This window comes from Ovis canadensis, chromosome 14 (assembly GCF_042477335.2).
Source record: "Ovis canadensis isolate MfBH-ARS-UI-01 breed Bighorn chromosome 14, ARS-UI_OviCan_v2, whole genome shotgun sequence".
Lineage (NCBI taxonomy): Eukaryota > Metazoa > Chordata > Mammalia > Artiodactyla > Bovidae > Ovis > Ovis canadensis.
In genome coordinates, this window is record NC_091258.1 from 21891456 (window position 1) to 21917009 (window position 25554).

The following is a 25554-nucleotide window of genomic DNA, read 5'->3' on the forward strand; positions in this document are numbered from 1 at the left end:
CTGAGTGCTCAGCGACTCAAAGCATCAGTTACATCTTGTAAGATAAAGAGTGTCGTATCCCACCTACGGCCACGGTGCGCTGCACCTTCAGGAGACCATTTCACTGTCCTATCGCGGTGCAGTTTCGTGAGGGTGGATGAGATATTCCATAAATTCAGGGACTGTGGTGCTGGCCAAGCGCCGTGAGAAACTTCCAGCTTGTGGCTCAGGATGTAGGGAGCAGGAAGGAGAGCTGTCCTCACCTTCACGATGAATTCAGAGCCAAATAAACACCAAAGTCACAACTTTTTTGTAACTCACCAGAGAACTGCGGTCACAGAGCAGTCTGAATCTAAGGAGACTCTGAGAGAGAGGAGGAAAGCACCTCATTCAATTGCTAGAACATAATTAGATGAAATCAGTATTTCGCAGATGTCCTAGGTAAACATCTCCAGATGGACAGACACACATACACATTTAATTCCATGGGCCTCTCACTTATTATCTAGAATAAGGTTCAGATTAAGAGATGGTGTCCCTGGTTTGATCCCTGGGTGGGGAAGATCCCCTGGAGAAGGGAAAGGCTACCCACTCCAGTATTCTGGCCTGGAGAATTCCGTGGATAGTCCACGGAGCCACAAAGAGTTGGATACGACGGAGTGACTTGCACTTTCAAGAGGTGGTGTGCTTGGTGGTAAATTTTACTGGGTTGAACTATTAAAAATTGATCACTGTTTTTGGCCCACAAAAGTTTCAATCTAATATAGCACCATATTCTAAGTCAATGGCTACTGGACATTACCAATTGGACAAAAGTTCCAATGCTGAATTAGACTAAAATTCTTATTTGATAAGAGAACAAAAAAGTATATGAAAACAGGTATTTATTATAGAACAATGTCTAAAAATTAATTAAAGGCTTAAACAACAACAGAAAACATAATTCTACATACTGTCATTGACTTTGTAGCATGAAAATACTTAGGCTGAAGAGGCAAGTTTGTTCTTGATGAATTAACATATAATAAATTCTCATGACATGATTCCAAAATATATGTATGAACTGACTTGACATGTTTATAAACATAAGGGCAATTTAAACACTGGTATTAGTTTTCATGAGTTCAATTTAAGGTCAGTGACTGGGGAGTTATATTAAAAAAAAAAATCTGAGATAAAATATTCTTTAGGAAGCTACCACATACCTATGTACATTTGAAGACCAAGGGTTTCAAGTCCACTCTTGATGAACACCGTTAAGCAAAGGATGTATAACATCCATCACACGTCTGTTCCCAAAACAGCATGTTTCCAAAAGTATACATTTCTTTACAAATAAACATTATGACATTAATAACTGTAGAGGAACCTACAGAGTTGAGTTCCAAAATATGCTCTCATCCCTGAGCCATAGCTTAAGGCCTCCACTTTAATCTTGGGGCTTTAAGAACATCTTCTTTGCTTTAATTGGTTTTATCTCTCCATTTTCATCTTCTTCGTAAATGGCACGGTCTCTTTTCTTGGCAAACTTTTTCCCAATTGTCCCCACCAAGGTCTCATATCTGTTAAGACGATAAAAGAGAACAAGTTTAGTTTCAGACAAAAAAGGAATAAAAACTTGTCAAGAATATCAAACCAAATACACAGCAAAGAATACGAAAACCAAAAGTATGACTAAAAGAAATAATCTGATTTAAAATTCATGAGTTTCTCTGTGAACAATTCTTTTTTGGTTTTGCATTATCCTAATAAATTAAGATGCATATTTTAAAATATGTATTAGAAGCAGCACTAGAAATTAGCCCTCAGCTGCCAGCCTGTGACAGGTATGAATCCACCACAGGTCATGTTAGAAAAAGCAGGAAGTCTCCTTTCTGCTGGGGTTACTCCCTTCAAAGGCAGGGCAGGCCCATCACTGGGCGGGAGGAGTGTAAGCGTGAGTCAGTGAATGCTGGGCTCAGATTATAAACCTGGTCTAAGGTAACACTTACCTTCTAGCCATTTCTTCATCTGACACATCGAGCTCCACCGTTTGCTCTTCAACTTCTTCTGTTTTGTTCTTGGCGTTCATCTGAAGCATTAATTTCTGAAAAAAACACAATGGTGGTGACTAGCAGGGCTGGAAAAAGCTTGTTAAAGGAACTAGTGTCAGACACATTTGAAGGTAGAGACACAGAATCTACAGGACTAGCCAAAACTTATAAGGGAGTCTCTGTAAAATTTAACCAACTTTATTCCACAATATGTTGATATAAGCCAGCTTTGAATTAAAAATAAGACAAAGCCTCAGCAGATTAGACTTCCTGTTAATGAGTTCAAACTGTATTTTAGATCAGAAATGTATTAGTTACTTCTGTCTGAAGCAGGCACACCGCTAACACACTGTAGTGAGTGGGGGAAAGAAGTAGCAAACTTTAGGCATCCTCTGAGCTTCCCACTTTTGAGCCAAATGGGAGAAACACCGCAGTCTGGAGTAATTTTAAACGCAGCTTTGGTGGTAGTTGGGGAAGGAGAGCAGCGCAGTGCTGAAAGAGCTGGAAGGCTGGTGCTGGTGTAACGGTTGGGGGTGGATAACACACTGATGCCCACATGATGTCTGTATGCCACGGATCTTTCCTTGGCTTCTTTTTCTCACATTAATGTTTTCTTGACAGGTATCCACCAACAATATAAAACAATAAAGACAATATCCTCTTTACCAGAAAGGTGGGACCAGGAAAGGAAAGCAGAAATCACTGTCAACTAGCTTTTCCAGCGTTTAAAGGACTGAAAATGAAGCAGTCTCAGTACAAGCTCTGTGGGGGCACAGACTTTGGTTCCCTGCTGCACTTCCAGTGCCTCCAGAGGGCTGATGCACCACAGGTACACAGTAAATATTTCACTGAATAAACCCCATGGCAGGCATCCCTAGAAACACACAGAGACTATGAAATGTGTCCTAAGTACATCCCGCTTGTAATAAAGTAAGTGTTCCCAAGTTGGTATCATTCTTTTTATAACCAGGTACACTGAACTTTTCTCACAATTTATGACAGCTCAGACATGCACGCCAAACAGTTCAGAACCTTTTCCCAGAGAGAATATATTCAGTGTTATAGAGTGCTGGTAATTAAAGTCACTTTCTAATAGTGTCCCACATCAAATATGGAGGGTCAGATCAACACTATTCCCCACTGCATCACTTTGGAGCCCCTGCCCACCCAATACCCTGGTCCCTGGGCATCATTCGCTCATCATCTTTGTTATCTTTATCTTTTACCCCCCTTGCTCTCATTCTCTTCCTAAAGATTTCAGCAGGCCAGAACAGGAGATATATTAAAAACAAACACTTCTAGTGTTGATTTTGTGTAAAGTTGCTTTTATCACTTTAATTAGCACACCCACTCAAAAAAAGGAGACAAAGGAAATCAACCTGCAGTCTTTATAAATAAACACTGGTGTTTAGTTTGGCTAACTGTGGTTGCTCCAGGCGTCCTTAGAGAACCAGTTTTCAACCAGGGATGATTTTGCTCACTGAAGGGCCCCTGGCAACATCTACAATGTCTGGACACAGTTCAGGTTGTCACAACTGGAGTGTGTATGTGTGTGTCTAGAGGGTAGGGTGGAGAAGTCAGGGATACTGTTCAACATCCCACAGTGCACAGGAAAGCCCCCATGACAAAGGAAATTCTAGCCCCAGTGTCAACAGTCCCAGGGCTAAGAAACCGCAGCTTCATGAGATAGTTACCGAACGAAAGCTTTGTATCACAAACCTCCATTTGGTTGGCTAACTACTGATAGGAGAGCTTTCAATATCTGAGCCCGAGTTCCAATAATTATTTGTTAAATGGACAAGTCTGTGCTTCTCTACAAACCTGAGGCACGAAGATCAAAATAAACAGCTCAGTTATAAGGTGAATACTTCCTTTGAAGACAAACTTTTTAAAGAATCGCTTAAAAATCTATTTACAAGCTTGGATTAAAAGCTGTCCATTAAAAAGTCAAATCATTCAATTTTTAAGTAACACTTTTTCCATTAGAAAAGATAGATTTATAGATGCCAGAAAATAATTTTTCATAATGGCATCAAATGAATAAAATCCTGACATTCCGTAAAAGACCTGAGCTAAAATTCTAATACTTACAGTGGCACTGTCAGGGACTGTATACTGCTAAATTAAATCATCTACTCAATTCTAACATAAAACTAGACTGCAATGCCTGCAATTTTTAAAAATAGCTACGGCCATATTTCAAGACTTGTTATTTTCTATATAACGAGGAGAAATGGTATCTGTTGGGAAAAAACCTAAACCCAATCATTAGCAGAAAAAATTCAACTGGAAAAATTTTAAATCTGAAGCAATTAGATTTAATACCTCAACCTCAGGATTAAATCCTCTGAATGACATTCTTCCGTAGAGAAGATCTTCACACAACAAGAAACTCTGCTCTTCTATAATGAAACTCCTAAATGAGAAAATAAGCCTGTATTAACAGCATGTCTACTTGTAGCAAAGCACAGCAAATAAAAGTCAAGATTTCAAACGAAAAATACATCTTATGGTTCTCAGTGGAATCAAGGAAAAATACACTAAGCTTTCTAACCTAAGGTTAGAGATAAAAACAGATTGCTTTGGTCAACAAAAGCATTGTGAGGCAAGAACAGAGGGCACCTGAATTTTCCAAACGTAAAGTGAAGTTTCCTGGATGTTTATGCCGCCCCCCAACCCCCAGTTTTTTATTAAATTTGCAGAAATCAGTGTCCTAGGTAGCTTTAAGTGAGTGTCTAAGTTGGAGCTCTCAGCTATAAATAACGACGACTAATGTTGGATGACTTAAGCAGAGAAGTAATTTACTCTAAGGATATGGGGTATCTTACAGACACTGGGAGAGCCGGATGAGCGGGTCTGGAAAATGAGCAGAAATAAGAGTGGTTAGGTGGCTGACCCCACACCAAAATCATCCAGGTAAAAGCGGCGCTACTGAGAGGGTTCAACACTGGACACCACAGAGGGCATCCGGAAAACAGGACGCAGGTGTGGATGTTTCAGTGTCGGAAGGGATTCTCCCATGAGTCACCAGTGCATGACCCCCATCCCAAGTGAGCACATCCGACTGCAGCACATGTTCTCCTGAACTGTTTGCTCAGTATTTCTCGTAAACTTGAGTTTCCCCTTCACCTGGCCAATCTTGTTTCTTGTCGAGTGCAGGTGATAAAACATCACGAACGTCTCAAGTAAATCACCTCCCTCAGGAAAGCACCATTCACATGCATTTAAGCATTCACTTAAGTCAAAAGATGGACCCAAATACCAGCAAAGGAGTCACGGAAGGACCAGTGACCCCTCAGAGGGTTTTCTCATGCGTTTCTATTGACTCAGTAACATTAGTATGAAAAGGTGGTTTGTTACCTACAAGCATAGTTTCAATGATGAGGGACACTCATGGAGCTAGCAAATAAGGGAAATATTCTAAAATATAACTGAAAACATTCTGTATTTTAATTTTCCTGTTTTCATCAATCAGAATCCGTAACTTTTAGAGCTAAAACACATCCAAGAAATTATCAATTTCGTTGATTATTGCAGATGAGAAACTACTGCTCAGGAAAAAACAGACACCCCTGCCTAGGGCCACAAATAACGAGCACTGCGAAACAGGGCAAAAACTCACTGCTGGGGAACAAGCCTCTGTGGGTCGCCTTCATTTCCGCACACCTGTGAGTGAGGCACTAGATGTCCTTTCGTTCTTTTCAAGGATTACATGCACAGTGAAAAGCTCTGAAAGGCTGAGCGACTATCTCCCTTCTCCTGCTGGAGCAACACACAGACTTGCTTTAAGGCTCCAAATAAGGATACTGCCTCCTCTGGGGCCAAAGGCAAATCTGCTTGCAGTTCAGTATCAAAGACTCGGGGCCCCTAAGCTCAGGACTTCTCTGTTCTGCTGTTAACCTACTGCGGGTACCATGTCATCCTCCCTGGGATAAGAGGAAATGATGCCAAAGTGATGCTCAAGCTGCTTGCTGTGCTGTGAGTAATAAAGTCCTCTGTCTCTGACTCAGAACTCTCCTGCCTTCCACCAGTATCCCTGAAACTGTAGCAGGCTGACTGGTCAGTTTGCAAGTAGGGTCAGTCTCAGACCTCACAGTCCTTGAAGTTTACCAGGCCACAATATATAAGCACAAGAAGCACAGCAGCCAAAAATACTTTTTAAACATCATCCTGTGGCCGGCGAGTCATTAAACTGGCTATACTCACATACTCTAAACCACAGCACATCCTTTGGAGAAAAACAACATGGCAACAACAGAGCAAAATCTCTGATCTGGTAACTTCCACTTCTATACTAAGTATCAGGTTCCCTGGTAACAGACTCCCAGATAAGAGTTCTGCACAAAAGTTTCACTGGGGAGTGCTGGCTGGGAGACACCCCTCTATGGAAGTGAGGGCTACAAGACTGGGCTGAGGGAGAAGCTGATTTGCAGCGTGGCTACACCAAGACCTCAGCCCCTACAGGGAGCTCCAGAGTTAGGAAGCTCTGCAGGTGTTTCAAGCTGAGGCAAAGCAAGCAGGTCTTAATCCACCTACATAGCCTGGTCACTGGCTAGGGGAGGCATACACACTGAATAGTCCTAATGGTCATCACTGAGTTATACTCCAATATAGCTGAATGGCAACCTCTAGACTCCCAGAGCATATACACAATGAAATCTCCAGTTTCAGGGAGACGGTAACCCTTTGGAATAATCCAGATGGTACTACCAAGTAAACGTTCACAAACACAAATGAGCAGAAAGAGTGGTTGAATTTCCTAATACTGAAATATAAGGAAGCGCACATACTGCTAACGCTTGGTGCTTCACGCCTAGCACTGCAGTCACTGCTTCACACGCACTGTCTCACTGACTTCTCACGTTATCACACCCAATATACCAACGACAAGAGACAGGTTCAAAAGCTTGTCTAAGATCACAAGTAAACAAGTGGCAGAGGCGCGCATCAAACCCAGGTCTGCCTGTCTCCAGAGCCCATGCACTAAATTAGCCAATCCATCCCACTTTCTGGGCTGTTAAAGCACACACACCTCAGCGACATGCCATCCGGTCTACTTCTCACCTGCCATAGCCCGCACCATCAGTGCCTTGGGAAGCTGCTCTGAATGTAACACATGGAACGGCTTCCTTCCATAGGCTTACCTGGGCTGGCTGTGCCCTCAGATAAAGATGGCGACTCCTGCAACATGCTCCCTCCACACAGCCCGTCTTCAGATTCAGCAGCCACTCCCCACCTTGACCCCCCAGGCCTGGGGGAAACTATATCTACTACACAAGCCACCGAGGTGCCGCACTGTCCACAGCTGCTTCCCTACCCCTGCCCACACTTTGGTGGTCTCTGTTATACGCGCCTCAAATTACCCAACTGGACAGCTTCTTCTCTTCCAGCTGATGTCCCAAACTGATCTTCATTTCTAAACATAAATATGACACTGAATGTTGGCAAAAGGTTATTATTAATATTTACTGCTATGACCTGAAAGTTCGTGTCCCCCCATAAATTCATATATTGAAATCCTAACTCCCAAAGATGAGGATATTAGGAGGTGAGGCCTTGGGAAGGTGCTTAAGTCATGAGTGTGGGACCCTCATGGATGGGATCAGGGCCTTAGGAAAGACCCCACAGAGATCCTCAGCCACTTCTACCAGGTAAGGATACAGCAAGAAGGTGCTGGCTCTGAGCCAGGAAGAGGGCCACCATCAAAACACAATCAGGCTGATATCCTGATCTTGGACTTCCAGCTTCCAGAGCTGTGAGAAATACATTTATGCTGTTTATAAGCTACACAGTCTGTGGTATTTTGTTATAGAACTTGAACAGACTATGTCACATACCTCCCTAGGAAAGGAGTCTAAAGGTCATTTTCCTGGGACTAATATGCTATGTTGGGGGTGGGGGGAAAGAATACTGAAAACAAGATACAAATGGTCTTGCTTTTCATTAAAAATAAGTGAAAAAAAAAACATCTGGAATACTCTTGAGCAAGTTTAGCCAAGGCATAAAATTAAATTATACCTCCTTACTGGTAACAGTCCCTTTCCTACCAATCCCTGCTCCCAAATCTGTACCTCCTACAGCATCATCTTCTCCTTCCTCACTGACATCTTGCCTTCTCTGAGAAGCAAGAGAAAAGCAAGTTGAGAAGTAAGCAGAAAAAACAAAGTACTTTCCTTCTGTCCCTCCTGGTGGGATGTACTTTCTATCTTTAGAGAAGGACGTTTAACCTCCCAAGAAAGTCTAGAGAAGATTAGCCAAGTAAACAATGGACAACAACTGCGTTAGAAAGAAAAAAATAAATTATAAGGTATGGAAAGGGAAAACATAAGTGTGTCTGAAGACAATAAGCAGCATCTTTAGTCATTTGATAAAACGTAAGTAAAACTACCATACCACAGAGGCTATCAAGGTAAGAAAAGAATCAAGGAGAAATGATAAATAGCTTTCAGAAACACTTAGAAATGTTAACTGATGATGTGAATCATCACTCCTTCATCAAAAATTTATCATGCATCAACCAAGCTTAGCGGTGGAAGAGGAATGATCTAGTGTGTTATCCTGTTTCAGTAGTAACTATCTGGTGACCCTAAGCAATTAACCCTCCCTTCAGCTTCAGTTTCCTCAACCATAAAATGGGTGGAATGATGGTAGCCAGCTCTCAAGTTTGCTGTGAGGATTAAATAATTAAGAGACATAAAGTGCTTTGCCCAGGTCCTAGTATATACATTAAAGACTCAATACATGTTAGCTAAATGACTGGTATTAATAGTAAAAATTAAAAAGAAAATAAACAAAACACTCTTGACTTTACAAAGCTCAATCTATGGAGAACTCTGTTACTGAGACAAAACTGGAGAGACTTGAAGTACACATATAATCTTCAGAACTTAATACAGTAGAGAGCACATTGCAGATCTTCTTAAAAGGTCCCCAGTTATCTCCAGAGACATATGGCTTAGATTCCTTTATTCTAAATAAGGAATGTAAAAAAAAGAACAATGTTGTAAATGATGGCAAGCATCAATAAAAACATATAAATGCAAGTAGAACTCTTATAGACTTAATGATTAAAAAAAATATTTGCTTGGCTAACTCAAGAAACTGAACAGATATCAGTTCATGGGTTTTATGTCACTGGAATGATGAATCATATTTACAGAGATGTGAACTTCCAATGTATCATAAAAAACCTACTCTTTCTCTTTCAGCTCAGGCAAATCCAAGTACCAGTGCTCTTCACTAATGATTTTCTTTTCTTCCTCTTCTAGTTGTTTCTTGGTCTCCGAGTCCAGTCCCCTTTGCATGAACTGTCAAAACATAACAAAATCAGAGTCAGCAACTATTTCCCCCAATAACCTCATTTCTCTGGGAATCTCATCTTAAGGGTGGGGGTGGGGTGACCCAACATTTTAGCTGACCAAGACAAGAGGACTTCCAGTACACTAGAAAATAAACAAGCCAGTACTAAATCCTCAACCCTCTCATTCTTGCGCTATATTCAGCCCTGGCTGAACAGCTACACTAGATAAGGAGACCTAAAGCAGCTGCTCCCTTGCTTCTCATAGGATACCCCACTTTATCTGTATACTCTGTGTCTCCTGCTGTTCTGCCAGAAGGCTTTTTGTCAGCAATGGCCAAACTTACTAGAGAAGCTGGGTAATTGTTTCTCTCTCCTTTGCTTCAAGTGTCCAGCTGCATGTTCCCCAACCGCCCAAGCAGGGTTAGACAACTTTTTAAAGTTAACTTCTTCCTTCACAATTACAGAGTCAGATTGTTGGTCTGAGCCCTAAGCAGCCAGCATACCTTCATGTGACTTATTCCAAGACTAAAACAACTGCTAAAATCTTCCCAATGCCTGCTTTGCCAATATACTTCTCTGAAATTTTCATGATTACAAACCATAAGCAAAGAACCCCCTCTGTTTACTGAAGATCCAAATTTTGCTAATACATATCAAAGAAGTACTTCAGAAATGATTAATTACACTACTACTCACCCTCCACCCTCACTTGCCCTATCCATCCCAGGTTATACTCCAGCTCAACTCCACTCACCTCCTGCACATGCCATTTACTCTCCAATGTTTCAAAACATTATTTATGCCCTGCTTCCCTTCACTGCAAATTCCATTATTCTGTAAACAAGACATTTAGCAGTTTGCATCGAGATGGTGTTCAGTGACAAGCAGTACGGAGCTGTACTGATAATTAAGAGCAGGGGCTTCAGAGCCAGACTGCCTGAGTTTAAGCTCTGTCTACACTTATTTATAAACTGTGTAACTTTGGGCAAGTTACCTACTTCTTGTTTCAGGTGCCTTAGCTGTAAGAGAGGGGTAATAATCGTACCCACCTCAATCGGTTATTATGTGGTTTTCCCGCCTTATAATATGTAATTTACTCAGTGTCTAGCACATAGAGCTAGAAATGTTCGCTAATTCCATTACTTAAGTTTTAAGGCTTACATGTTTCTCCTGTATTAATTCCTGTATTCATTTTATCTACCCGTGTCCGCACACCTCGTATGAAAATCAATGTTTGAAGCTGGTGACATAACTTCACTTTCACCTCGATTGTTAAAATTCTCTCTGTTTCCACCACCACTGAAAGCCCTCACCCAGATCATCAGTCCTCGCTGGTCGTTATGACTGCAGTTTTGTCGGGTCTTTCTGTCGGCAATGTATTCTCCAGAGGACAGTGAAAGCAACGGTGAAAACTTAAGCACAGCTCCTGATACTCGCCCCGGTGCTCAATCGCTTCCCAACGCTCACAAGATAAAGACAAAAAATTCATAATCTGGCCTAAAACTCCTTCCTTGCATGCTGTGATTACTGGCTCCTTTTCCAGGCCCATTTCTTGCTACTTGCCTTCCAGACAGACTGAATGCCCTTTAGTTCTCTGAAATTACGGATTTGGGGTGGGGGTTGCCTCACCAACTTCTGAACTCGCTTCTCCCCCAGTCTGTGCCGCTCTGTCCCCCACCCTCCCACCTACCCTTCAGTGTCTACTTGATGCCACTTCCCGCAGAAGCCCAATTAAGTTCCAGGGGCTTTCGGCGCTTCTAGCACCACTGCACTGAGTACAGTATATTTTAAGTGCCTGCTTACGCGTCTGTCTCTCCTATCCGACCGCCGGTTTTAAGAGAGAATCCGCCGAAATTTATAATCCAGTTCCCGGTGCCTAAAGCAGAGCAGGCGCTGCTCCAGTGAATGAATGAACCCGAGAGCTGTATGTCCTCCGGGGCTTCTCTAATGCCCTGTACGCCCGCCGCCTCGGCTCCAGCCAGGTCGGAAAGACTGGGTATCCCCACCGCCCGACCCGCCTCCCTCGCGTCCCCGCACCTTCATGCGCAGCAAGTTCTTGGACAACTTAGTTTTGCGCTCGGCCGCCATACTGACTCGCACCGGGCGCCGCGGTCTGCAACTGGACCCACCGCGCATGCGCGATTCTGCGTGTGCGTCGGGGCCCTCATACGTAGCGTGCGTCGTCCCGCCACGTCGGCTCCGCCCCTGTTTTTCGCGCGTCGAGTTGGCCCGCACTTTTTGCTCGTCGCTTCGGAGAGCATTTGCCTGAGGAGGTGCTCTCTTCGTGAAGAAGCCCATGGTAAACACGGCTGTCAGCAGGAGTGAGAGCGACTTGACGCCGAGAGAGAGGGAGAACCCCAAGCGGCCGCTGCCTCAGGAGGCCGTAGTCCTGGGCCCCGTCGGCCTTCCCTGAGGGCTTCGATTGGTCCCCTCAGGGCTGCGCACCGGCCTCGTGCCACCCGCCTTACGGACCCCGTCTTGCCGCGCGTCGCCGACCCAGTTGCTTTGGTGAGACCTTTGAGACAGTGGCCACACCAATCATTCCCCCTGGACCGTTTCTTTGAAGTGTTTCTAATGTGGCTGGCGAGTTTCCTGTGGCACTCCATGCGTGTAATAAGTTCATTTTTCTGATAACCCCATGGGGCCGTCATTATCCTTTTGTTGCAGTTGAATAAACTGCGGTACAGGGAGGTTCCAGAACCAGCCGAAAGCCAACGTGAGGAAGGTGGGGGTAAACCCAGGCAGTCTGGCTGCCGAATGGCTTTTACAGTGTCAAATCCACCTGTTGACGGGAGTGTGCGTCTTTAAACCTAAAGTGGCCAGTTTAGGGATGAGCCTGAGAACATGACCTTATTTTCATAAGAAGAGTTAAAATAACTTTGCCAAGATGATAGTTTTAATGCTGCGCATTACCACCTAAACACAGTTTTCACGCCATTCATAGCTGCCACACTTCGAAAAACACCCATCCTGATAGCTCTTCGGCTGATAGCCTGCACTATATAATGAATTCTTGTGCTAGGTACCGCATGTCTTTTATTTTTTATTTTTTAAAAAATTTTATTTTTAATTTTATATTTTATTTTTTCCCCTGGGAGTGTGTATTACTTTAGTTGATCCTCCTAAAAACTCTGAAGAAAGTATTGTGGTCCTCATGTCGTTTGGGAACCTGAGGCCCAGAGATTAAGGGACTTACCAGAGTTTACACAGCTAGTGAGTGTTAGAGCTAAGATTGGTCACAGAGCTGACGCTTGAATAAAACATAGTCATTCCCTGGCAAGTTTTCTTAGAGGAGGAAAAAAAGTCATTTTAATATGGTAAGTGGGTATAGAAACTGACTCATTCGTGTCTGTGTGTGAGACACTGGGTTCATCTCTGAGCTACAGTGATACATAAAATCACATGACCTGTCTTTGTTGGAGCTGACTATCTGGTGAGAGCCATGGCAGAAAGAAAAGGATGATGTGTTAGAGGGACTTTTAGGGTGACATTAGATAAGCTGATCTGGGATTGCTCTTGTCAGATGATAGTGCCTATGCCTGGAAGTTGGAAAACAAATTGTATGAAGGATTGGAGGTAGAGTGTACCAAAAGGAGGGAATAGCAACTGTGAAAGTCCTGTAATGAGAACAAGATGAGTTGTCATAGAGTTACCAAGTGGGAATAGTAGAGGTAATCACATGTTATGGGCGGAAATGGTGGAATTGTGTCCTCCGAATTTCATCAGAATGTGGCTGTATGACTTAGAGAACGAACTTATGGTTGCCAGGGGGAAGGATAAGAGGAAGGGATAGGGAGTTTGGGATGACATGTACACACTGCTGGATTTAGAATGGCTAACCAGCAAAGAGCTACTGTACAGCACATGCAACTCTGCTGTTATGTGGCATCCTGGTTGGGAGGGGAGTTGGGGGAGAATGGATATATGTATATGTATAGTTGAGTCCCTTCACTGTTCACCTGAAACTATGCCAATGTTATTAATCTCCAATATAAAATAAAAGGTTAAAAGAAGGTGGCTGCGTTTGGAAACAGGACCTTTAAGGAGGTGATTAAATTAAAATGAGGCCCTTGGGGTTGGTGGCAATCCAATTTGACTGGTGTCCTGATAAGAAATTTGAATACACAGGAAGATACCAGGATTGCGCATGTACAGAGGAAAGACACAGCAAGAAGGTGGCCATTTGAAAGGTGAAGTCACTCAGTCGTGTCTGACTCTTTGTGACCCCATGGACTGTAACCTACCAGACTCCTCCCTCCATGGGATTCTCCAGGCAAGAGTACTGGAGTAGGTTGCCATTTCCTTCTACCAGGGGATCTTCCCAACCTAGGGATTGAACCCAGGGGTCCTGCATTCCCGGCAGATGCTTTAACCTCTGAGCCACCAGGGAAGCCCAGAAGAGGTCTCAGGAGAAACCAAACCTTCATCTCAAACTTTGAGCCTTCAGAACTGTGAGACAATAAAGTTTTGTGGCTTAAGCCACCTGGTCATACTATTTTTTTCTGACACCAAATTAGTTCTCGATTACAATTATAATAAGAGCCCTACGTGAAAAATATGGGACTCATGAGAGGATATAGAAAAGGCATCTAAACAATTCTGGCCTGGAAAAGGAAGTTTGCTTAAATGTGTGACATTTGAGATCTGAAAGGGAGAGGAGTTAGCCTGAGGAAAAGCCTTCTACTCATTTAGTTTTGTGCTACCATAATTCCTATACATCCACAGAAAACTTATCTTGCAGAACTGAAATGCTACTCACTGAACAAAAACTCGTTCGCTCTCCTCCCAGCAAACTATACTACCTTCTGCCTCTATTAATTTGATTTCTGTTCAGGATTTTGAAAGAGGCTCTGTGCGAGCCACGGTGAAGGAGTGATCCATTCTGCCATCTGCATCCAGGCATCCAGGAAATAGCTGACTATGAACACTGTCTTGAAATATAGGCACATGTCTTGTCAGATTTAAGAGGGAAACAATTCCTGAAGAAATAAGAGCATATGCACACCAGCTAAGGAAGCTAGAAGCTCTACACTTCCCCTCTGGATCTCTGTTGTTACCAATCTACTTGTACACTGGATTCTGATTCCTTTTCCTGAAACACTGGCTTCATCATGGTCACTCTCCTACTCCACAGTTTACAGTGAATATTGTTGTCTGAGGGATAATAGTCAAATTCCTCAACCTTCAAAATTATGCATTTTTATTTGATATAGAAAATTCTTATATTTATAACAAATCCTCAAAGCCTCTACCTATCAAAATGTAATGAATGAAAAGTGGTTTAAGAGTAATAATGTAATTTTAACTTTGAATTAAACTTGCAGACAGGGAAGATAACTCCTTGATCTCTCTCTGCTATTGAACTGTAGAATACAGAGAATGGGTTTCACACTCAATAATGTGTTAACTTGTTTTAGTTACACAGCCAAAGAAACATCATTTGGGGGGAAGAGATATTTTCATAGGTTTTCACACAATTCTGAATCCTTTCATAATGGAATTTGTTGGATGAGTGAAAACCTCCAATTACTTCCAGTTACTAGACCCATTAAGAAAAGGTTCCTGAGTCTCTTCACTTTTGGAGCAGATCATTTCTAAGGCTATGCAGCCCAGTACAGTAAACCTATGATTAATATGAGCACTTGAAATGTGGCTAATGTAACTGCATAATGGAATATTTGTTTAAATTTAAAAACTATAGCAGTGTAAAATATTTTCCTGTTTTACACATTTTATTATTTTGGCAGGACTGTATTTCACTTTAGCCTGTCTATGTTGAGATGTGCTATAAGTGTAAAATATATACTACATTTCAAAGACTTGGAAGGAACAAGAGTAAAATATTTACATTTTTTGTATTGATTAAATGTTGAAATAAGAGTTTGGATGTATTGGTCTAAATAAAACCTAACATTAAAATTAATTTCATCAGTTTCTTGTTTTTAGTGAGTCTGCTAGAAAATTTAAAATTATATATAATTTATTTTACTATTGTATTTCTTTTTTCTTTTCTCTTTTATGCTGTCTCTTTCTCTCCCTCTCACTCCTCTTCTTTCTTTTTATTTCTTTCTGTTAGCTTTTGTTCTTTTGTTTTTGTGCAAGTACCAGAAATTGATCATGGCTTATTAAATAAAATGGGGATTTATTGGAAGGACATTTCTATTAGTTTATAGCAAGGCTGGAAGAAAGGGCAAGTTAAAAGGACGGAAACCAGGGCAGTGCAGGTATCTAGGAAGTGGGAATTAGTGTCACTGCAGGAATAAAGAGCATCAGATGATTGCTGTGGGATTTTCAAATTTTCATAGTCAAGGAGAGAATCTCATTGAGTCTTAGGTAAGAGAGGGCAAGACCCGATTTATAGTCCCTTTAGGACTATACACAATGGGGGAGGGTAATTTTTTAAAGAGAAATTGGGTGTATAACCCAAAGAAAAGATAATCGTTGTAATAGCCCAAACAGCAAAGCCAAGGTTCAGTATCTATTTGAGGCAGGAAGGAAGAGAGTTCCCTTGACACAGCCATGGAGGACAAATAAAGAGCATCAGTTGGGAAACTGACACACAACATCAGATCTATTATTTCTCACAAAGTGTTTTCCCTCTTGCTGCCAAATCTTACTACTTTTATATGAGTAACAATCATAGACTCCTATTTTTTCTGCCGTATGCCTTTTTCATTCTTCAACAAATATTTTTAAATATGTTGTTGGCCATTTGGTAGGTGGTAGGGAAACTACCTCTTCCTAATGGTATGTTGTAGACAAGGATATAGGTCTTAAATGCTGTCATTGAGATAAGACTTATTGCAGGAAACGTAATCTGGATTTGAGGAGCTTGAGGAGTCTTCCTTGGGAAAGTGAAACCTAAGCTGAGACCTCAAGATAAATTAAATGAAGGGAAAGGGGCAGGAGGAATGAAGGAGGTATTTAATTCTGATGGAAATTTTTTTCAATGATGGCAATTGTGTAAGTGACAAGTGTGGAGAGGCAAGCTAGGGCCAGATCTCAAAGGCCATGTGTTAAGTCAGTAGAATTTTGAAAGTTCCTGTGAAGCTGTTAAACTATTTTACCAGGACAAAGGCATCATTTCAGAATTGCACAATAGAATTGTGTTCATCTTAAGACCACTCTGAAAGTAAAAAAAGTGACAGTTGCTCAGTTGTGTCTGACTCTTTGCGACTCATAGACTGTAGCCCGCCAGGCTCCTCTGTCTATAGAATTCTCCAGGCAAGAATCTTCCCAACCCAGGGATTGAACCCCGGTCTCCTGTATTGCAGGCAGATTCTTTACTTTCTGAGATACCAGGGAAGCCACTTTGACCACCAAAAACTATTAGAAATAATAGATGAATTCAGTAGAGTTGTAGGATACAAAATTAATATGCAGAAACTTGTTGCATTTTTATATACTAATAAACTATGAGAAAGAAATGCAGGAAATAGTTCCATTTACAGTTGCATCAAGAAGAAAATTACCTAGGAATAAATTAAACCAAAGAATTGAAAGATCTGTACTTTTGAAAACTATAAGACAAAGACAAAAGAATTTGAAAAGAACACAAATAAACGAGATATGATGCTCATGGACTGGAAGAATCAATATCCTTAAAATGCCTATACTACGCAAAGCAATCTACAGATTCAATGCAGTTCCTTTCAAAATTTGCATAGCTTTTTTCACAGAACTAGAACACAGTGGTAACATTTGTATTGAACCACAGATGGCCCCAAATAACCAAAGCAATTTTGAAAAAGAAAAAGCTGAAAGTATCACACTCGACTTGAAACTATAGCATGCTACAAAGTTCTAGTAATCAAAATTATGGTACTGGCACAAAAGGGTATACATAGAAAGATAGGATAGAATAGTACAGAAATAAACCCATGCAGTTATGACAAAGGAGCCTAAAGTATATAATGGGGGAAAGATAGTCTCTTCAATAAATGGTGTTGGGAAAATAGGGCAGCTACATGAGAAAGAATGAAACTGGATCACTTCTTACACCATATATAAAATAAACTCAAAATGGAATAAAGTCTTAAAAGCAAGGCCTGAAACTGTTAAGCTCCTAGAGGAAAACTAGGCAGTAACTTTTTGACACCAGTCTTAGCAATCCTCTCAGGCAAGGGAAACAGAAGCAAAAATAAACAAATGGGACTGTATCAAAGTTAAAAACTTGCACAGTGAAGGAAATCACCAACAGATCAAAAAGATAATCATGGAATGGAAGAAGATAGTTGCAAATGATATATCTGACAAGCAGTCAATGTCCAAAATAAATAACTCATACACCACAGTATCAAATACCCAAACAACTCCATTAAAAAAATCAGAGGACCCAAGTAGACATTTTTCCAAAGAAGACAAATATATGGTCAAAAAACATGAAAAGGTGCTCAACATCACTCTGGGGGGATGCAAATCAAAACCACAATGGGATACCTCATACTTGTCAGACTGGCTGTTTTCAAAAAGACAAGAAACAAGTGGTGAGGATGTGGAGAAAAGGGAACCCTCGTGCACTGTTGGTGGGAATGTAACTTGGTTCAGCCACTGTGGAAAACTGTTGAGAGTCCTCAAAAAAACTAAAAATAGAACTGCTATATGATCCAGCAATTCCACTAGTAGGTATTTATCTGGAGAAATTACAGATTCAAAAAGATATTTGTATCCCTATGTTCATAAGCCAAGCAGATGTAATGTGCATGTAAGGAATATTGTCAATAATATTGTAACAACTTTATATGGTAATAGGTGATAACCAGTTTTATTTTGGTTATTTCATAATGAATAAAAATACCAAATCATTATGTTGTACACTTGAAACTAATAGTTTATTTATCTATTTTAATTATAATTCAATAAAAAGTATTTAGAAACTGAATTTTAACTGAAAGTGGAGTAGGGAAATGGAGGAAGAGAAAAAAGAGAAGGAGAAAGTCTAGCCCTTAAGTAATCTCAAACGTTCTTTTAGATTACTCTTCCTGGGAACTCCCTGGTGGTCCAGGGGTTAAGAATCTGCCTTCCAATGTGAGGGATGTGTATTTGATCCCTCATCTAGGAAGTAAGATCTCACCTGTCCCAGGCATAAAGCCCCTGCATGACTCAACTAAAGAAAGCCTGCATGCAGTCAAGACTCAGTGCAGCCAGAAAAAGAAAAAAAGATAATCTTCCTAATTTCTTTTAATTTCCTGTTTTAACTAGTTTATCCTATCATCTGTTACATAAAATCCAGACTGATTACAAGGCTTTCTACACCTGCCCTCTAGCCTTATCTCTTACCTTTTTGGCCCTGTCTTGTATCTGACATGACTGAGCGACTGAACTGAACTGAACTGTATGCCTCAACTTCATTTCCTCTAGCCAGATCTACTCGCTGTGCCTCCAAACATTTCATATTCACCTTCCATGTAAATATTCATACTGCCTTCTATTTCTGGAATGATGCCCAGAATAATGTTTTCTCTTTTTTCAACTTTTCAAATCCTGCCTATCTCTCAAAACCCAATTCAAATTTCATCTTCCTCTTACATCAACCAAATCAACCAAAAATGATGACTTTCTTTTTCTTTTTTTCCTTTTTTGCTGATAGGGCTGTTTTACAGTTTCAGTGTTTAATTACACACTGCTTTTTATTGTCACCTAACAAGACTCTTGAGAGTCCCTTGGACTGCAAGGAGATCCAACCAGTCCATTCTGAAGGAGATCAACCCTGGGATTTCTATGGAAAGAATGATGCTGAAGCTGAAGCTCCAGTACTTTGGCCACCTCATGCGAAGAGTTGACTCATTGGAAAAGACTCTGATGCTGGGAGGGATTGGGGGCAGGAGGAGAAGGGGACGACCGGGGATGAGATGGCTGGATGGCATCACGGACTTGATGGACGTGAGTCTGAGTGAACTCTGGGAGATGGTGATGGACAGGGAGGCCCGGCGTGCTGCGATTCATGGGGTCGCAAAGAGTCGGACACGACTGAGAGACTGAACTGAACTGAACTGAACATGATTGCAGGCACACCAGGCCTCCCTGTCCATCACCAACTCCCAGAGTTCACTCAGACTCACGTCCATTGAGTCGGTGATGCCATCCAGCCATCTCATCCTCTATCGTCCCCTTCTCCTCCCGCCTTCAATTTTTCCCAGCACCAGGGTCTTTTCAAATGAGTCAGCTCTTTGCATCAGGTGGCCAAAGTATTGGAGTTTCAGGTTCAGCATCAGTCCTTTCAATGAACACCCAGGACTGATCTCCTTTAGGATGGACTGGTTGGATCTTCTTGCAGTCTAAGGGACTCTCAAGAGTCTTCTCCAACTCCACAGTTCAAAAGCATCAATTCTTCGGCACTCAGCTTTCTTTATAGTCCAACTCTCACATCCACACATGACCACTGGAAAAACCAGAGCCTTGGCTAGATGGACCTTTGTTGGCAAAGTAATGTCTCTGCTTTTTAATATGCTGTCTAGGTTGGTCATAACTTTCCTTCCAAGGAGTAAGCGTCTTTTAATTTCATGGCTGCAATCACCATCTGCAGTGATTTTGGAGCCCAGAAAAATAAAGTCAGCCACTGTTTCCCCATCTATTTCCCATGAAGTGATGGGACCAGATGCCATGATCTTAGTTTTCTGAATGATTGCAGGTACCGGAGGGGAGTTCTGAGCTTTATAGTTGCCTGAATCTTTCACGGCTTCAAACAATTCTTAGTATACTCAGTAAATACTTACTCAAGTCAGTAAGTGAAAAACTGTTCTTTAAAATGGTGAGATAGCATCTTTGAAAATTTCACACATTCTTTAATAACTAACTGATAAGCCCCAGAACACCTAACCAATTCTATCTAGTGAAATTGACATTTAAAATTTATTTTACAAAAGAAAAAAAAAAAGAGAAATGAAAGGCCAGGGATGTGGTAATCAAACCACCTTATTTTCCTGAACTAATTCTATTCAAAATATTCCATTTGGTTAAAAGATAATGATGTCTTTCGACTTTCTGTGGAAGTTTCTAAAGAAGCCAGTTGCTATGGGGATTGAGAAGACAAAATATTTAAAACTATGATCAAATTTATGCATATGAAGCTACCATGTCTAAACCTGGAAGACATTTATTTGACGGAGGGGTTTCATAGAGGGAAAAAGAATGTGGAAATGAATTGTTGGGAGAACATGTTATGGTGGTGGAAGTCAAGACAGTTAAGATGGGTGTTTATTTTCTTCAAGGGAAAATTATGTGTTTACTAATAATAAGGAAGAACAAAAGAAAAGTTAAACAGAGGGCTGGAGAGACTAAATGGTTTTCTCTTTACATATGACAAGTTTTTTTTTATATATAAATTTATTTAAATTGGAGGTTAATTACTTTACAATATTGTATTGGTTTTGCCATACATCAACATGAATCCGCCACAGGTATACACGTGTTCCCCATCCTGAACCCCCCTTCCTCCTCCCTCCCCATACCATCCCTCTGGGTCATCCCAGTGCACCAGCCCCAAGCATCCAGTATCGTGCATCGAACCTGGACTGGCGATTCTTTTCATATATGACATTATACATGTTTCAATGCCATTCTTACTCATGAAAAAAATTATAGAAGTCAAAACCAGTAGTTGAAAAGGAGGCTGCTGAGACTTTGAACCAAGCCAAATTAGTGGCTTTTACTGTTTTATATCCCTCTGTCACTCTTAAGAATATGAGTCCCACACTGCAAAAATAAAAAGCCCTTTGTTCTTCTTAAAAGGAAAGTTATGTTTGTAGCTATTGTTATTTTATTTACTATTTGTAGTAAGTTTTACAGACATTAAAATGCATTTTTGCCTTTTGGAGAAATATTTCCTGTTACAACTTTACAAAAGAAACAACCCCCACCCCCACCTCCCACCCGCTCTCCTTGATGATTACTACCTGTTTGCTCTGAGTATGCCTGAAAAAGTGATGGCAAACGCATTCAGCCTTGTCCACTCACCAGATGGTGTAGGTTGATGGAGAGTGAAATTTTCATTCTGGTGCTGTTCTGAGTCCTTCTCTGGTGTTCTTGCCACAGTTGGAAATTCCTGGCCTAGAGGACGTGGACAAGCCAGGGCAGGCTTTTTCATGACAGAAGTGAACTATTAAAGAAATGAAGGTATTCTTTCTTCAGTTCCTGAAAAGAGAACCAGCAATGATGTTTTGTGATAAAGAGGAAAATAATTGAGTTAGATATTAGATTCCTTTGATTAAAAACTATCTAGTTTTCAAATTATAGTGTATTATTTTTTTATATAGTGTGTTATAAAAGTAATACATTTTATTGTAGCCAATACAAAAATATACAAATGCACTAAGTAGAGAAATGAAAACCTTACCTGCTTCGTTCCCCTAATTCCCATTCCTTACAGGCAACTTCTGTGAAATCCTTTGGTTTTGAAAATTTGAAATAGAAAAATACTGTCTAAATAAACTTTATGTCTGTTGAATACTTTTAACTTTAAGCAAGATATCTGTTTCTGATAGTAAGAAGGCATTGCAAAGTGTTATAATCTCTTTTTTTCTTTGGCTGCTGTGCCTGTGAGTTTGTTTTGTTCTGTTTTTCTGTATCATGAGAAGGTTTGGCCATGACTTACTACCACCATTGGGTGGCAGCCTAAATTGCAACCTCTTAAGAAATCATCCTCATTGGGTTCTATGAAATTCATCCTAGAAATGACAACTTTGCACAGATGTTTTTAAAGAAAGAGTTGAATAAAATTTTCCTCTTATTCTGAGAGAGAGAATGCAGCTGAGCAAAGGAAAAAGCTAATGACCAGATACCTGGGAGAAAATCCTCTCTTCCAATAAGTCATTTGCTCCTGCATCATCTACTCTCAACAGTTTAAGAGCTACTGAACCCTCTTAACCCTGTGAGGATCAAATGAGATAACACGTGAAAACACCTTACCAAATGTACAAAGCTGTGCAGATGTGAAAGATAATTATCATTATAGCATGGATGCGGGTTGCTTTCATAGCCAGTTTTATTGGCATGATTGCTTTTTAAATGGAGTCATCTGTGTTAATTAAACAGAATTCACAGATCTGCAAAAACTATTGCACATATTTATTTTATTTGAAGTCACTTAAATCCAGATCTAAGTAAAACCTCATCATACTTCTGGGATGGCAGGAATTAAATCTAAATATTTATGTAGTACTCTTCTGTCCCAAACACTGCAAAAATTCAGGTTCTTGAGTGAGTGAAAGTTGCTCAGTTATGTCCGACTCTTTGTGACTCCATGGACTGTAAAGTTGGGATCTTCCCAACCCAGGGATTGAACCCAGGTCTCCCACATTGCAGGTGGATTGTTTACCAGCTGAACCACAATGATAGCCCAAGAATACTGGGGAGTGTAGCCTATCCCTTCTCCAGGGGATCTTCCCCAGTCAGGCTTCCCTGATAGCTCAGTTGGTAAAGAATCTGCCTGCAGTGCAGGAGACTCCGGTTCAGGATCTTCAATTCAGTTTGGTTCAGTTCAGTTCAGTAGCTCAGTTGTGTCTGACTCTTTGTGACTCCATGAATCACAGCATGCCAGGCCTCCCCGTCCCTCACCATCTCCTGGAGTTCACTCAAACTCATGTCCGTCGAGTCGGTGATGCCATCCAGCCATCTCATCCTCTGTCATCCTTTTTCCTCCTGCCCCCAATCCCTCCCAGCATCAGGGTCTTTTCCAATGAGTCAACTCTTTGCATGAGGTGGCCAAAGTACTGGAGTTTCAGCTTTAGCATCATTCCTTCCAAAGAACACCCAGGGTTGATCTCCTTCAGAATGGACTGGTTGGATCTCCTTGCAGTCCAAGGGACTCTCAAGAGTCTTCTCCAACCCACCACAGTTCAAAAGCATCAGTTCTTCGGTGCTCAGCTTTCTTCACAGTTCGACTGTCGCATCCATACATGACCACAGGAAAAACCATAGCCTTGACTAGATGGACCTTTGTTGGCAAAGTAATGTCTCTGCTTTTGAATATGCTGTCTAGGTTGGTCATAACTTTCCTTTAATTTCATGGGTGCAGTCACCATCTGCAGTGATTTTGGAGCCCCCCAAAATAAAGTCTGACACTGTTTCCACTGTTTCTCCATCTGTTTCCCATGAAGTGATGGGCCCAGATGCCAGATCTTCGTTTTCTGAATGTTGAGGATCTTAAATGGTGCCAAATCAGAGTGAAAATCATAGCTCTTGTAATTGATCATTGGACCTCACTGGAGATGCCATTGTCCAGCTAGTTAGGTCCACTAGACTGTTTTACCACTGTTTGTAGACCATGCTTGGTGTTAGGAATCTTTGAAAGGACCAGGGCGCCAAGCATTTAATCTCTCTGGGTGCACCACACAGACACCCTCTTGTCTTGCCATGTTCTGTGTCTCACTAGATCTTCTGAATCCTTCTGACCTCTTTCCAATACTGAGAAAACTTCCTTTTACCTTTTGCTGCCTTAGAAGGTACTCTGGCTATCCCGTTTGGCTTCAGGCCTCATGGATGTACTTCCTCAGTGAGTGTAGACGTTGCCAAGAGTCAGGAAGAACTGTAGAATCCATGCAGCTTGTGTTCTGTGGACTTTAAGATATTAAGGGGTTTTCTGCCTTCTTGAAACTATTGACGTGTATATAGAGAAAAATACAAACCAAAGATTCAAAAAGTATTCTACTCCAGTGACATACAAAGGTCTCCTCTTGGCTTCAGCAGGGAGAGCTTTGGTGAGTATACCAGAAAGATAAAAAGATTGTGTCTTTTTATCTGGATGAGTAGAGCACAAAACATTATCTTCTTGATTTTTTCTTTTTCTTGCCATACATAGACTAAAGAACTGTTTTTCTATTTTCATCCAGCTGCTCCAGTTTCAATATAAGAGAAAAACACTTTGTCTGTCATTAACTCTAAAAAGCAATAATTATAATAGTTTATAATTTACACTTGTCGATAAATACTCCCATAACATTAGTGAATATTGCTTCTCTGGGCTGGTTATTGTATTTGGATTTTTATAGTAACATTCAAACTGTGAGGAAGCTAAGTTTGTTTGTGCTGTTTGTTTGGGTGTTGGGAACCATTAGTTTTGTTGATTAAATTACCTAATCAGAAATTAATTACTGTAAGTTAAATTCATAGCCGTTTGGAATTTAGCAGCTAAATTTTAAGGATCGAAAAATGTTAATTTTTTTAATATGGAAAATGTCAAAAATATTTAAAAATACAGAGAGCAGAGAAGAGAGTAGTCTAATTAAGACTCATATGGGGACTTCCCTGGTGATCCTGTTGGGTGAAAATCCACCTTGCAATTCAGGAGATGCAGGTTTGATCCTTGGTTGGTAAACTAAGATCCCACATGCCTTGAAAGATAAAAACACTCATATACTCACCAACCAGCTTAATTATTAATTCATGGCTAATCTTGTATTATTTTTGTCCCCTCATTTTCCTTCTCTGTATGCCTTTTCCGATTATTTTGAAGCCAGTCTTAGGTATAATATAATCTATTGGTAAACATTTCAGTGAAAGTGAAAGTCGCTCAGTTGTGTCTGACTCTGTGACCCCATGGGTCCATGGAATTCTCCAGGCTAGAATACTGGAGTGGGTAGCCTTGCCCTTCTCCAGGGGATCTTCCCAACCCAGGGATCAAACTGGAGTCTCCTGCATTGCAGGTGAATTCTTTACCAACTGGGCTATCAGGGAAGCCCAAATATTTCAGTAGATATCTCTAAATGGTAAAGGACTTAAAAATCAATGTAATCACAAAGCTGTCATTGCTCTTAAAAGTCAAACATGATGAAAGAATGCTGCCTCTTTATTTTTTCTCCTTATTTAAAATTTAATACTAAACTTATGTCAACAGCATAAATCTTCATATAGTAACATATACTGAAGGATATCCTGGACATGTTGTTAAATGAAAGAGGAAATAATAATTTTTATAACATGATTCAGTTTCTACTTTGCTGCTGCTGCTGCTAAGTCGCTTCAATCGTGTCCAACTCTATGTGACCCCATAGATGGCAGCCCACCAGGCTCCCAATACCAACTATGATTATCTTACTTTAAAGGTAATAACTATTCTTGATTTGATGTATTATATATATGTCTAAGCTTTTACATGTTTAAAGAAAAACAGATGTGGTTATTTATAATCCAAAGGATTATAAGATAAGATAATCATAGTTGGTATTAGAGATGGGTATGGAACTCTTACTTTTAACCTATTCTTTAGTATTTTTTATTTATAAAATATATGTGTATTACTTGGAA

General features: G+C 40.7%; 1 protein-coding gene across 2 annotated transcripts; it reads right to left on the reverse strand.

Annotated features, from left to right (window-relative positions):
• Positions 1 to 662: 662 nt before the first annotated feature.
• On the reverse strand, positions 663 to 11465 carry MPHOSPH6 (M-phase phosphoprotein 6). 2 transcript variants are annotated; one of them, XM_069552544.1, is made up of 5 exons: positions 11350 to 11465; positions 9207 to 9319; positions 4338 to 4428; positions 1971 to 2065; positions 663 to 1541 (listed from the first exon to the last, which is right to left on the reverse strand). In XM_069552544.1, exons 1-5 carry the CDS (start codon positions 11446 to 11448, stop codon positions 1409 to 1411), a joined length of 531 nt encoding a protein of 176 aa, XP_069408645.1. In that variant the 5' UTR covers positions 11449 to 11465; the 3' UTR covers positions 663 to 1408. The 2 variants fall into 2 exon arrangements, with proteins under 2 accessions (XP_069408645.1, XP_069408646.1); XM_069552545.1 differs by having other exon boundaries at positions 10626 to 11439.
• Positions 11466 to 25554: the final 14089 nt, after the last annotated feature.